The sequence below is a fragment of the Salvia splendens genome, chromosome 2, assembly GCF_004379255.2.
Source record: "Salvia splendens isolate huo1 chromosome 2, SspV2, whole genome shotgun sequence".
NCBI classification, from domain to species: Eukaryota; Viridiplantae; Streptophyta; class Magnoliopsida; order Lamiales; family Lamiaceae; genus Salvia; species Salvia splendens.
This window is the reverse complement of record NC_056033.1, coordinates 18685663-18699856: the sequence shown is the minus strand read 5'-3', so window position 1 is coordinate 18699856 and position 14194 is coordinate 18685663. Positions and strand designations below refer to the sequence as shown.

The following is a 14194-nucleotide window of genomic DNA, read 5'->3' as shown; positions in this document are numbered from 1 at the left end:
ATAATTAATAGTTGCGGATAATACTCCCCTCCGTATCATTCAAAATGTTCACATTCTTGAGTGACACCGGATTTTAGGTTGAGTTGTTAGGTGGAATAAGTAGAAAGAAAAAAAGATAGTTGAAGTATTATAATAAGGAGAGAGGAAAGAAAGATTTATTTTCAACTATAAAATGTCTACATTTTAAGTGAGATAAACTAAAAAGAAAAAACGGACATCTTGAACGCGGATGTAGTACTCAGTACGGTGAATGCAACAAATCATTTCCTAAGCTAGTTAAGGGTGCGCTCTGCAATATAAGCTATTCCTAGGGTGCATTTTGCATATTCACCGAAAAAAATCTACATGTTGATTTGTTTAGGGCCACAACAGAATCTCCACATACAAACACAAATGTCCGAATGTTCCAAATCCAAACTCTCCAGCCGACTCACCTCCGTGCACCCTCACGCCACCGCCTCTCCACTACCGCCTCCCTCGTCTCCACTTCCACCCTCACAATTCCCACCTCCACCACCAGCAAAAACCACTCCATCCAGACCCTCTGCCGAAAGGGCAAACTCAAACAAGCAATCCAATTGCTCTCCCACGAGGATAATCCCACCCAACTCACCTACAACCTCCTCATCCAATCCTGCGCCCAAAATCACAGCTTTTCCGACGCATTCGCCGTTCACACCTGCCTCACCCAAGATGGCTTCGCTCAAGATCCATTCTTGGCCACAAAGCTCATCAACATGTATGCGGAACTCGGCTCTTCCCATCACGCCCGCCAAGTGTTCGATGAAATTACTGAAAAAACGATTTACGTTTGGAACGCGATTTTTCGCGCTCTCGCTATGTTGGGCGATGGAGAGGAGGCTCTGAGATTGTATAGGCGGATGAATTGGATTGGGATGCCCTCTGATCGATTCACTTACACTTATGTGTTAAAGGCGTGCGTTGTTTCGGGTTTCGAGCGCCTCCGGGGGAAGGAGGTTCACGCGCAAGTTCTGCGTCGCGGACACGAGAGGCAGCTCCATGTGATGACTACTTTGGTTGACATGTATGCGAAATTCGGGTGCGTGGAGAGTGCTAGGCAGGTTTTCGACTCGATGCCGGCCAAGAATCTGGTTTCGTGGAGCGCTATGATCGCGTGTTTTGCTAAGAATGCGAGGCCGTTGGAGGCGCTGGAGGTTTTCGGGGAGATGATGCGGGAGGGTAGCGACGACGTGCTGCCTAACTCGGTCACATTGGTCAGTGTGGTTCAGGCGTGCGCGACGCTGGCTGCTCTGGAGCAGGGGAAGTTGATACATGGATATGTAGTTAGGAAAGGGCTCGATTCGATCTTGCCGGTTATGAATGCGCTTGTCACTATGTATGCTAGATGCGGGGATGTCGAATTGGGGGAGAATGTTTTCAATCAGATGGAGAAGAGGGATGTTGTTTCTTGGAATTCCATGATTTCGAGCTATGCAGTTCACGGGCTCGGGTCAAAGGCGCTTGCGACGTTTCAGGAGATGGTGAAACGAGGCGTGTCGCCTACTCCAGTAACGTTCATCAGCGTGTTGGGAGCTTGCAGCCATTCTGGACTAGTTGACGAGGGAAAAATGTTGTTTGATTCGATGACGAGAGAGCATGGGATTCGCCCTAGCGTAGAGCATTACGCTTGCATTGTGGATCTTCTCGGCAGAGCTAATCGGCTAGAGGAAGCGGCTAGGATCATAGCCGATATGCGGGATGAGCCAGGGGCGATGGTGTGGGGAGCTCTCCTCGGATCGTGCAGGATTCACTGCAACATGGAGCTTGCAGAGAGGGCGAGCAGGATGCTGTTCGAGCTCGAGCCCACGAACGCAGGGAACTACGTGCTTCTTGCTGAGATATACGCGGAGGCGAAGATGTGGGGCGAGGTGAAGAGAGTGAAGAAGCTGCTGGAAGAGAAGGGGCTGCAGAAGGTGCCGGGATGGTGCTGGATTGAGGCGAAGAAAAGGGTGTACTCGATAAGGTCCGTGGACGAGGTGAATCCTCAAATCGAGCTGGTCCACGCCTTGGTGGTGAAGCTGTCGGAGGAGATGATGGAGCAGGGGTACGTTCCAGAGACGAAATCGGTGCTGTACGAGCTTGACACGGAGGAGAAGCAGCGGGTGCTGTTGGGGCACAGTGAGAAATTGGCGGTGGCGTTTGGTTTGATAAATTGCAGGAGAGGAGAGACGATAAGGATTAGCAAGAATCTGAGGTTGTGTGAAGATTGTCACTCGTTCACCAAGTTCATGTCCAAGTTTGGAGATAGAGAGATTATGGTTAGGGATATTAATCGGTTTCACCATTTCAGAGATGGGAAATGCTCGTGTGGGGATTATTGGTGATCAACTCATTCTTTTCTATATGTATTCAATTACAATAGGTCGGACATAGAGGATGTGCTTTTTTTGATACGTAAGAGACTTGTGCTAACATCTACAAGTATAATGAAATTGAGATATAAGTTGTCTAAGTGACTTGTACATCCAGTACAAGTTACTCATCGATGCATTGCAAATATAATAGATGTTATTGGCTGCCTTGATAAAAAAATTCTGTTTAAAGTGAGAGCAAATATGCTTGATAAGTGAATTAGGTGCCATCCTCCCACAAAAGGTGATGTGAATATCCTTCTCTTTTTAAAGAGGGTGGTGGGTAGTTGTTTGCATTCCCACTTCAAAAGTGTTGGTTCTCGGATGATGGATGACTTCGATGGTGGTATTTTGAGGTGTATAATGAGTTTTTATAGAAAAGAAAGTGAGTAAAGAATAAACGAAGATGGGAGGCAGATCAAATGACGGAGGACTGACATTGGTCAGCGGTCCCCCAAACTCACCTGTCGGCTAACATGTCAACGGGAAGATTAGAAGTCGTCCAATGGTCCGTCGAATTGGACACATAGTGAACTTAGTGTGAGATGGAGGGGAGGGGACGTGGCTGGGCCGCACCTGGTGATGGAGTAGTGACCTGGTTGCGGTCCTGCCCAACGTTGGAGTTGGAGGGGTTTCGGGCCCGACTCGAGCAGCAACTCAATGTTTTTTTTAATTCAATTTTTTCCTTATAAATACCATCTAATTCCATACCATTTTCATCTTCATTTCTCTCCCTCTCAAACTAAATCACTCAAATACATTCGTCAAAATGCCTCCTCGGCCTGATCAATGAGCAATCGAAGGCAGCATTGCCATAATGTTGGAGGAGGGATGCCTGCAATCCAAGAGGAAATAAACAACACGCTCGCGTACCACGGACTCGAATGTATATCCACCGAGACCGTGAGCAAGCTCATTTGCGGCTATTCACAGACTATTTCTCTAGAGATCCTCGATGCAGTGATCAGATGTTCCACCATCGTTTCCGGATGCAAAAGCCTTTATTCCTGCGCATCGTCAACGCGGTTGTAGCTCATGACTCGTATTTCAAGCTAACACTGATGCTATTGATCAGCAAAGTATATCGACTTTGCAGAAAGTAACACCCGCCATACGTGAACTCGCTTACGAAACAACTTCAGATATGTTCGACGAGTATCTCCATGTAAGCAAGCACACTAGACGAGATTGCCTAGCTAAATTCTGTCGGGCAGTTGTCGAAGCATTCAAGGATACATACTTGAGAAAGCTAATGACCGACGACATCCGGAGGCTGGTAAACATGCACGAGCAGGCCCACAGCTTCATCGGGATGCTGGGCAGCATCGACTGTGCACTAGTAGTGGAAGAATTGTCCAACAACATGCATGGAGAGGACAATACACTAGCGGGAACAAGGGCACACATCCAACTATCGTGTTGGAGGTTGTTTCCAACCAACGATTGTAGATCTAGCATGTCTACTTTGGGGTCGCTGGTTCGAACAACATCCTCAATGTGTTAAACGAGTCTCCAGTGTTCAACGACCTTGTGTCGGGCAAGCGACGAACGTAGAGTTCACGGCCAACCACCGTCGGTATAGTATAGGGTACCATCGGCGGATGGGATCTACCCACGATAGCCCCCTGTTCGTGAAGACTATCACATGTTCGACAACGCCGAAGAAGTCATTGTTCGCCCAAAAGCAAGCGGTGGCTCGGAAAGATGTGGAGCGAGCATTCAAAGTCCTCAAAGCACGGTGGGTTATAGTGAAAGGAGTGGCCCATGGATGGCACCATCCACTAATCGCCTATATCATGTATGCATGTATTATAAATGCATAACATTGATGTGAGACTTTATACATCACATGGAGTGGCGACGCATGCTCGAGCACCTCCAGTTCGTTCTTTGTAAACGGCCCTCTAGTTCAGGGTTTTCCTCTTGACATGCGCAATGTCATGGCCCGTTCAACTGAGATGCGCGAAGAATAAGCTCACACTCACTTTCAAGCTTATCTAATTGAAGAAATTTGGACACTTACAAATGTTTTCCAGCATTGATGTTGTGTTTTAACTTTTTTTTATTTTTTATGTTTGTAAATTTTTGTTTTCGACTGAACAATGAGTTTTTCGTGTTTTAATTATTCAATATTTTTCTATTTTACGAGTAAAATAACTTGCAGTTGTGAATAGTGTAACTTTATAGTTAGGGTGTGGATGGGGCCTATAAGGTTATAGGAGTTGTGGCCTGACACAAAATATTAGGGGCATAATGACGTGGAGGGGACTTGGCCTGGATCCAGACCAGGGTGAAAGATGCCTTTATACGATTTCGTTTAAGATTTGGCCTCTATAGTCTAGAGTTATCCTAATTTGAAGAGGATGATTTCCAGCCCTATAAATACCCCACAAGAATAGAGTATCCCATTTTGGGATTTAGGTTTTCTTTGACTAAACTTATAATTATGAGATCTTGTATTCAGTTTTCCTTCTTGGTTGTGGTTGAATAAAGATGCATTTTTCATCCGTGGATGTAAACATTGGCGAAGCTAGGATTTTTATGATAGGGGTTCAAATCACTGTTAATAGTTATATAGTTCATTCGATGTTGGTAACGCCGGAAGCTCAATATAGTTAATATTTAATATTTTTAATTTTTATGTAAGAATAATATAGATGGAAACGAAATTGCAATTATGAAGTGATAAAGATTTAAAATTAATATATAGTGGTGTAAAAGAGAAAAGATAGGAATTACTCCATGTTCCAAAAAATAGAAAGTAGGCAGAATATTGTATTGCATTAGATAGAATGAGAAGAGAAGAAAAAAACAACATATGTAGAAGAGAAATATCTTGCTGAAGATAATCGAATTTGTGATACCTGGGTTACAAGACATCATCTCTAGCCAACTGTGCCAGAGATGCTATACGTTTATTTTAGTTTGCATGTATTAGAGACGGAACATCTTTTTTAGTACATAAACTATCTCAAATGAGTAAATTTGATCCGTTACATTTCATAATATCTTTTAAGGTACATCAACTATAAGGTAATATCAATTCAACTAATTTTTGGCCATTTCCAATATTTTCATGACCAAAATACCCTTTTGGCCAATGAGGGCAATTCAATCTATGTACCCTCTCATTTTCATTAAAGTATATAATTTGGGATAGTTGATGTACCAAAAAAGATGTCTCCTCTAATTTTAATTTCAAAATAAAAATATCTTAATGATGTGAATATTCTATTACTATTAATTATTTACGTTTAGTTTTACTTATTTGTAATATTTTAAATCATTGTACTATATTTAATATTAATAGTGAAATAACTAAGATATAAATAAATGTAAACATTATACTTATACAATATTTGTATTGAAAGTAGTTCACTTTATTAGATGGAATATAAAATTTTCAATCTTAAAGCTATACATAGAATATGATATTTTTAAGTGCAATACAAAATTGATGATTCAATTAAAATTTATATGCATAGAATCTTAAATAATTCAAAGAGCTAAGTTTTAATTAAATAGTTAAAATTATCAATAATCAATTTAATAAAAAAGACAATGACATTCTTAGTTGAATATATGATTAATTTAAATCTGTGATTGTTTAATTAAATAAAATATCAATAGCTGCTATCAATTGTTTAGTATCACAATGTCGCGTCTTAATATTATCATTAGGGCATTTACAACATCATAAAAATTGTTCATAGTTCTCATATCTATTCCCTTAACTATTCGTAAATTATATTTTTTTTACTTTATTAAAATTTTATTTCCACGTATATATTATATATTATGATTAACTTAAATTTTCAGCTTAATAAAATTATGAGAATCATTAAAATAAAATAATTATCTTAGTTTTATCTAAATAATTGAGAATGTAACCATATAAAAGTATTAACTAGCACTAGAAAGTAATATCATAATATTCAAATAAGGTATGGTATATATTAATAATAATAGTATAAGATCTATTAAACTTAAACCCAAATAAATTAGAAGAAAGAAAAAAGTGGATGAATAAATAGATTGGATTGCCCTTCATGGCCTTAAGGGTAATTTGGTCATGAAAATATTGGAAATAACAAAAAAGTAGTTGAATTGATATTAACTTATAGTTAATGGACTTTAAAAGATATTATGAAATGTTACGGACCAAATTTGCTCATTTGAGATAGTTGATGTACTTAAAAAGATGTTCCCTCTATATTATATATACTCAATCGAAAAATTGATGGGGGACCAGGGGCCCTTGGCGCCAAGGTGGCTTCGCCATTGGATGTAAATATTTAAGATCGACCCACATAAATTATTTTGGGGGGGGGGGGGGGGGGTGTGTTTCTTGCGCTCTATTTATGCTTAATTAATCTTTTCGTTGTCCTCAATGGTTCACACTTCCAGATTATCTACTTGATTCATATTTTTCTATATCTTCTCAGTTATTGTTTTATGAAACTATTATATACTTTTGGTTTTATTAATCTTGTGCGTTTGAGTTGTTCATATCCATCTCTCTTTTTTTTACTTCTCATTTTCTATATTTCATGTGGCCAAAGGAAAATTATTTTAGAAAATAAAATATAATAGTATCAACTTTTATGTCAGTCGATTAATCACCAAAACACGAACATTTGCAATTCGATTAAAAACAAAACACACGATCATTTGAAGTTAGACTAAAAACTTCTAATTCGATAAATTCCTTGCCCAGTCTATAACATGAATAGGAATAACTCAGAAACTCAATTAATTGACCCGATTAACATCTTAGAGCGGAAATTCTAGTAAATTCTAATAAAGCTATTTAATAAAAATATAATAAAATAAAAATAATAATAATAATAAAGTAAAGAGTTATGTAGGGGAAGGGTTGGGTTTGGTTTTTTTATGGTGGAACAAGAGCTAAGAAAAAGGTGAGCGCACTATATACATACACATTGATTAAGTAAAGAAAATCGTGAAAGTAGATTGAGATGCCCAACAATTATAACCCAAACAAGTAAGTCCATCGTTTACACCAAAAACTAAACCCAAAAAGAGAAGAAGTGAGTAATTTTAGAGGTGGATCGCTAGGTTAGATCAATAACAAGTACAGTAACGTTGTCCGCACTCCTCCGCGCGAGAGCCAGCTTAGTTAGCAGCATGGATGCGTCATTGCACGCCTTGTCCGAGCTGCCTTCCTTCCCCTTCAGGCACATCCTCGCCACCCCGCAGGCCGTGTCGTTGGACACCACATCCCACAGCCCATCGCTAGCTAGTATTAGGCACTCGTCCTCTTCATTCCGCTCTGTTATCGTCACCTCCGGCTCACAGCTTACGTATGGCTTCAAATAATTATCGCCTGCACTCGCCACCTTCCCTTCATTATTATTCGTACTACCCCGTCTTCGAAAAATATAAACTTTTTTAAACGAAACGAGTTTTAATGTAAAATTGGTAAGGTAAGAGAGAAGAATGGATAAAGTAAGAGAGATGAAAACAAAAAAAAATGGGTAAAGTAAGAGACAAGAAGAGAAAAAATAATGGAAGTGTTAGTGGATCGTGGGACTACATTCTAAAATAGAAAGAAAAAAATTTCTATTTTTAGTTTCTATTTTTAAGGGACTAAGATAGTATCAATTACTCCATTCGCTCGATAATAAATATCTCCTTATATATTATTCCCTCCGTCCCGGCTACGATGACACATTTCTTGGCCGGCACTGGATTTTAGGAGCTATAAGTGTATAATTGGAGAGAGAAAATGTAAGTGTAAGTATTAAAATAGAGAGAAGAAAGAATGATGAATTTTTAATAGGAGTGAGAAAAAATGGTTGAGTGTATTAATTGGAGAGATAAAATTTCTAAAACGGAAATGTGTCATCTTAGTTGGGACAAACTAAAAAGACAAAATGTGTCATCTTAAGCTGGACGGAACGAGCATTAAGGATTCTAAAAAATTATTTAATTTTATAAACAAAATGAATAGGGAAAAGGAGAATATTATTTCTATATATTAACTTTTTAATAAAATGTAAATAAAAGTAAAATTAGACAGCAAAGGGACAAAAAAGAAAAACTAAAATTAAATTCAGTAAAGTTACCAATAGCCCTGGACATGGCAAGAACACCAAGAACCCGAGCACCCTCCCAAAATATGACTCGGCCACCGGCAGCCTGTATCCGGTTCATCTCGTCCGGCCGGTCAGGCTACAATTAAGCACACACTAAGCCAACTACTCCTTAAATCAAAATAGGAAACGGAAAAACTCACTTTGTGGTCGGTGGAAAGTGGAATAGCCTTGCCGCTCCGGCACAGCACCGCCCTCGAATCACCGCAATTAGCCACCACTATATTGCACGGACTGACCACAGCAACCACCGCCGTGGACCCCACCGCGTCGCACTCGGGCGTCTGCAGCTCGCACCGGCAGCTCGCAGTCGCAGCGCTCTCATCCCATGCAACCGCCTCTTTGTCCATGCGCCTGAAGCTTCGCTCCATCACGCGCTTCCACCAGTCGCTGCTGTCGCGATCTTCTCCGAAGACTAACTCTTCCTTCACCATCTCGTGCAATCTCTCCTTGCATTTCGTAGCTACCTGTAATCAATATTCGCTCAATTATACATACTACCTCTCCAACTCTAACCAAGATTTCACTTAATTGACACCAATTAATTAATTTGGTACGAGTTTTAAAGAATTCAGTGAAAAACTGTTGAAAAAAGTTAAAGAGCACGTGGATCCTATATATATATATAAAATAAAATGTGACAAAGTTGCTAATAATTACCAAAAAAATGATAACAAATAAATATAAAAAGCAAAGGTGTCGTAATTAATTTACATGAGAGCATCCGTGGCCGTCGTAGACGCCAAAGTAGTGTAGGCCGGCGGAAAAATCGTCGTCGGAGAAATTCCGGCAAAAGGAAGGATGACTGGCGACGGCGTCCTCCATGTCTCGGCGGCGTCCACAAACGGAGGCGAATCCGAATTTGGGGAGAATATCCTTCTTATTCTCGCAATCTGTAGGGGAGGAGAGTTGGAATTGGAGTTGGAGACGACGTCGTTTAACGGTGAGGTCCACTCTGACGCGGCGTAGCTCCATCCTCCGTCTCCGCGCGGCTCTGCTGTTAGTCTCGCACGAACCCTCGCTCTCGCAACAGATCTCTGCCATCCCTTCGATTGAGAAGAGAGCATAAAACTGAAAATGAAAATGAAATGAAAGTAATTGGAGCAGGAGGCGAATAAGAAAGCGACTGGAACAATCAATGGATGCTAGTGTGATATTTTTATTTACCACGTAGTTGGAAAATACATGGAAAAGAACAAAGGAAGATAGAATTAATAATTAATTAATGATAATAAAGGGGGAAAAGAGAGAGGGAGGGAGATGGAAGAGTGGCGACGATGTTCCTTCCACCCGTCTGCTCGAGCTCAACGCGTGTACCAGCGCTGCTTTAGGTGCCGGAGAACGTGGACCAATGGGGGCCGACCACCGCAATGCTGGAAACCCTTGCTTTTCATGGTGGGGCCCTTCCCTACACACGTGGCCGCCCTCTCCGCAATGCTGGAAACCCTTGCTTTCCCCTACCCCTCTACCGGGGCCTGCGGAGTAGTATTTTTAAGATTTCCCCCCTAAATTTCGATTTATTCTACTCCCTCCGTCCCGGACTACTTGCACTTATTTCCTTTCTGGGCGTTCCAAGTTATTTGCATTCTTTTCATTTTTAATAAAAATTATCACCTACTGCCGCAATTGTTGACTTTGCTATACACTCATTCCTTAATCTCCATGCCGAAAAGGAAATGTGCAAGTAGTCCGGGACGGAGGGAGTATAATAGTAACTACTCTATCCGTCTCAGTTTAAGAGTCACATTTTACCATTTAAGTCCGTCTCACTTTAACAGTTACATTTAGAATCTTTTATATTTAGACATAAAATTTTACCCCATTATTCATCAAAATTACACCTAAATGCCATTATTTACATAAAAATAAAAAATAAAAAATTGAAAAACATAACCTACCCCCACCCCCCAAACGCCACCCCTCATTTGACTTTCATCTCTCTCTCTCTCTCTCCACATTCTCGTCTCTCCTCACTCTCATCCGGCGAAACCCTAATCGGCGCTTCCTATAATTTCCTCTCTACCCGCCATTATTCCATCACTGTTCGATTTTCATGGCCGATGAATGGGATGCAACGCCGGATTTTGAATCGTTGTCATCTTTGGATACCATCGACCCTGATACACCACCGTTCCTGCCCTATGACGACACTGAAACGCAGACACCGTCCCAGCCCTAGGACGACTCTAAAACGCAGGCACCGTCCCTGCCCTTTGACGACTCTGAAACTCAACCACCATCCCACCCCTTTGACGACTCTGAAACTCAACCACCGTCTTCATTAAAGGTGGAGTACACCGAGAATGAAAAAGCAATGTTGTTAATCTTGTTGCCTAGTCTCAAGGATCTCATCTAATCTGCGAGTATTTTTTCAATTCTAAGCCACCCCTTGTGTAGGGTTTGGAGGCTGTTTTTAGGGAATTGATTGAGGGTTATTGCTGCCTTGGCTATGTTGGTTTGTATGCTCATCTATGATGAAGTTTTTCTGAGAGCAAATCATGCTAATCTATGTATTCTCTGCATTGGTTGGATTATTGTGATTTTAGCCACCCATGTGATGGTTTGGAGGCTCTGAGTTGCAATGTTTGTGGCCTCTAAATGGTTTGTTGGCTCTGATTTTGTGTTATTGCTCCTCTGTGATGAAGTTTTTCTGATGATAAGCCACCCATGTAATAAGTTTGGAGGCTTAAACCATATGATGAAGCTTTTCTGATGGTTTTTAAACAAAAACACATACCTACATCACTTACACCTGGAATTCATACAAAATGCAGCTTATAGAGCTGTAATGCAGCCTATTTACCCTAACCCAAAATGTATGCCATAACCCAAAAAACAAGTTTACATCCTAAACACCAACCTATTTTAATGTTTATATTGTAAACCCCATGACCCAAGTGGCCTATCTAGAAACTTAAAACATTGCTTAGATGCCCTATGTCATATGAGGCACCCACATCATTCTCAGGGAGTAGTAGATACTCCAAGCTTTCCCTTACCAGATTCTCTTCAACTTCAAGTGAGGTAGGAAGCCTCACTGTTCTACTCAACCTATCTTTGTTCAAGTGGGGGATTTTGTAGTTGTTGCCCCCATGGACTTCTAGGATCTTGCTGAAACAGCTTTGCAATGTTAAGAAAACATTGTTCAGAGTTTGTGGTGTGAGTTCCTCAAAAGAACTCCAAACATTACCCAACAATTCATCTATATTGGTGGATAGTTTGTCATCTTGTACTGATTGTATAGCCCTAAAAATGCCAAGGTCCAATACATTGGTGTCTGGGGAGTTGGTTGGTTGGCTAATTAGATGGAATTGAAAACCATCTGAATTTGCAAGAGCCTCAAATTGTAAGTCAGAGGATTTTAGGTGGGGTTTGACATTATCTTGTTGGATATATATCTTCTTGCTTGCATTGGCTGACAACTTAGCCTTGATTGTTAGAATAATCTGTGCATGATGTATGAATGAATGAATGAATGAATGAATGAGTAAGTGATGACATTACCAATGTCTGATAGTAATGTGAAACAAAAAAATGTACATACCTGATTCAAGAGACATTCTCTCGTGGCTTCCATGTTAACTAATGGGATAGGCTTTGTCTCAAGTGTCCCTTGGCCTATTCTTTGACTTCATTTTGGCTTAAACTTGTTGTGTGAATGGAAATATGTCTATTTTGCCATCAAAGATGGTCTGCCCCATCACTGCCAAATTGTGGCCTACTTACAGCACACATGAACATCACTTTAGTGATGAATCTTTTTTACTTACAAGACCTGTAAGGGCTCATCCTCATCCGGCAACAGATAGTATATGTCTGAAGCCTTTGTCGTGTAGAACCATTTCTCATCGATATGAAATGTGTTGTGCATTGCATGATAAAGAAGCTTACCTTCAGCTATAGTTGGCTGAATATGAGTAAGACACCATCTCATTCTAGCAATTTTATTTGCTTTAGTGAGTGTTGGCTTTATGGCATTTGTATGTGGTCTTATCTGGTTATCCTTCACCCATCTACTAACTGTGGACTTGCTAACTTCCATCTTAATAGCAAGTTCTCTTATTGATGATCTCTCAAGAATGGACAAGTGTCTAAACTTATCTTCATCAATAATTATTTTACCTTTTTTCTTACTATATCCTGATGCTTTGTCTGTCATGACAACAGGTTCCCCATTTTCAATTTGTTGCTTGGCTATCATCCATAAGCGGTTGGCTGTCCTTGCATGCACTTTTAATTTTTTGGCTGCCTCTTCAAATGAACCATATGGAAGTGCTCCAGCACGGCATTGCTGTTGAAGGAACTGCACAATAAGGTTCTTCTCTTAGCTACTCAAACTCAGAGAGGCCCTCGACCCTTGCTCTTGCTCTGCCTCTTGAAACTGCTCATACTCCATCTCTTGGTCCATCTCCATTGCCCTATGATGAGAATTATTTTAGGGTAATTTAGCTATAAATATGTTTGCTTTGTTTTTGGTAAGTGGAATCGAAGTCTTTGATAGTAATGGTGGAGTGAATGTATTTATAGGTGTAGTTTAGCTTTTGATTGGTTTTGGATTTTTCCCTCCATGGGATAGTAATGTTTCCATCCTTAATTTGGAGTTTGAGTTTGTGAAAAGTTGTTGGTTCCCTCTTTAAATTTGTTTGAGATGTGATGGCCGATGCACTCCTTCACATGTGTTAATCAATTTTTTTAAGGTTGGCAGCAGGTTTAATAAATTGAAGGAAGAAAGATTAATCAAATTGAAAGATTAAAAACCATAAGTTTAAATAATTTAATGAATTTGACTTACAAGTCAAAAAGAAACATCTTTTAAATCCAAAAAGTCAAAAGGGACTCACTTTCCACCAACTCACTTCATTTATTACACACTACAACAACTCACTTCATTTATTACACACTCCTAAACTGGGACGGAGAGAGTATTTACACCTATGATACCTTTCTATTTGCGGCAACGGAATTTCTAAAGCGTTAATCATAATTATTAAATAAAATTAAAGGATATTAATGTCAATTTTATCTTATTAAAATCATCCTAAAACTTTAAATTTTCATAACTCTCCCGATTTAAATTTTTTCGCAAAAAAATATATCAAATTAAAGGTGATTTTATAAGGATTCTAACGAGATCTCAATTGCATATGTTCCGACGACGTTCAGAAGATAAAATTTGATTATTTTTATTTTAGTTTTCGTGTATGTTGATAAGCTGATTTTTATCTACAAATACATCAAAAAATCTCAATATAATGCATGTAAAATCTCAATAAAACTATGTTAATATTTTCGTGTATATGTGTTGAAATACTGATGTCATTGTATTGATATTTGTAATACACTATGTTGACATAAAAACACGAAAATTGTGGTATAATAACAGAATGACGATCTTACCCTTTTGTTGATATTTTGTCTACTATTTATTGAAATTCGTAAGATTTAATCTCATCTACTCATTTTAAAATCTAAGAGTGGAGATTTGGTCTTGATTTTGGATTATGATGCTATAAGCATTATAAGAGGACCCCTACTTCCGATTCTATAAGGATATTTTCTTTTTTCATTTGTCCCATAAAAATATTCTATTAGCAACAAACCTTTCAATATCTTTTGTGAAGTAATAATAAATGAAATGTAGTTGGATTTTATCGTTGCTGGGAAAAAATTAAACAAGTATTTCAATCCTTGATATTATATACTCCC

The 14194-nt window shown here is 39.5% G+C and overlaps 2 protein-coding genes across 2 annotated transcripts; one reads left to right on the top strand and one right to left on the bottom strand.

Annotated features, from left to right (window-relative positions):
- Positions 1-347: 347 nt before the first annotated feature.
- LOC121762430 (pentatricopeptide repeat-containing protein At3g46790, chloroplastic-like) lies at positions 348-2414 on the top strand. The gene has a single exon (XM_042158311.1). The coding sequence runs from the start codon at positions 402-404 to the stop codon at positions 2343-2345; it is 1944 nt and encodes a 647-aa protein (XP_042014245.1). The 5' UTR covers positions 348-401; the 3' UTR covers positions 2346-2414.
- A 4874-nt stretch (positions 2415-7288) lies between these two features.
- LOC121770624 (probable protein phosphatase 2C 24) lies at positions 7289-9576 on the bottom strand. Its single transcript, XM_042167379.1, has 4 exons — positions 9203-9576; positions 8632-8955; positions 8462-8567; positions 7289-7719 (listed from the first exon to the last, which is right to left on the bottom strand). The coding sequence occupies exons 1-4, from the start codon at positions 9530-9532 to the stop codon at positions 7448-7450; spliced, it is 1032 nt and encodes a 343-aa protein (XP_042023313.1). The 5' UTR covers positions 9533-9576; the 3' UTR covers positions 7289-7447.
- Between the last annotated feature and the right edge of the window lie 4618 nt (positions 9577-14194).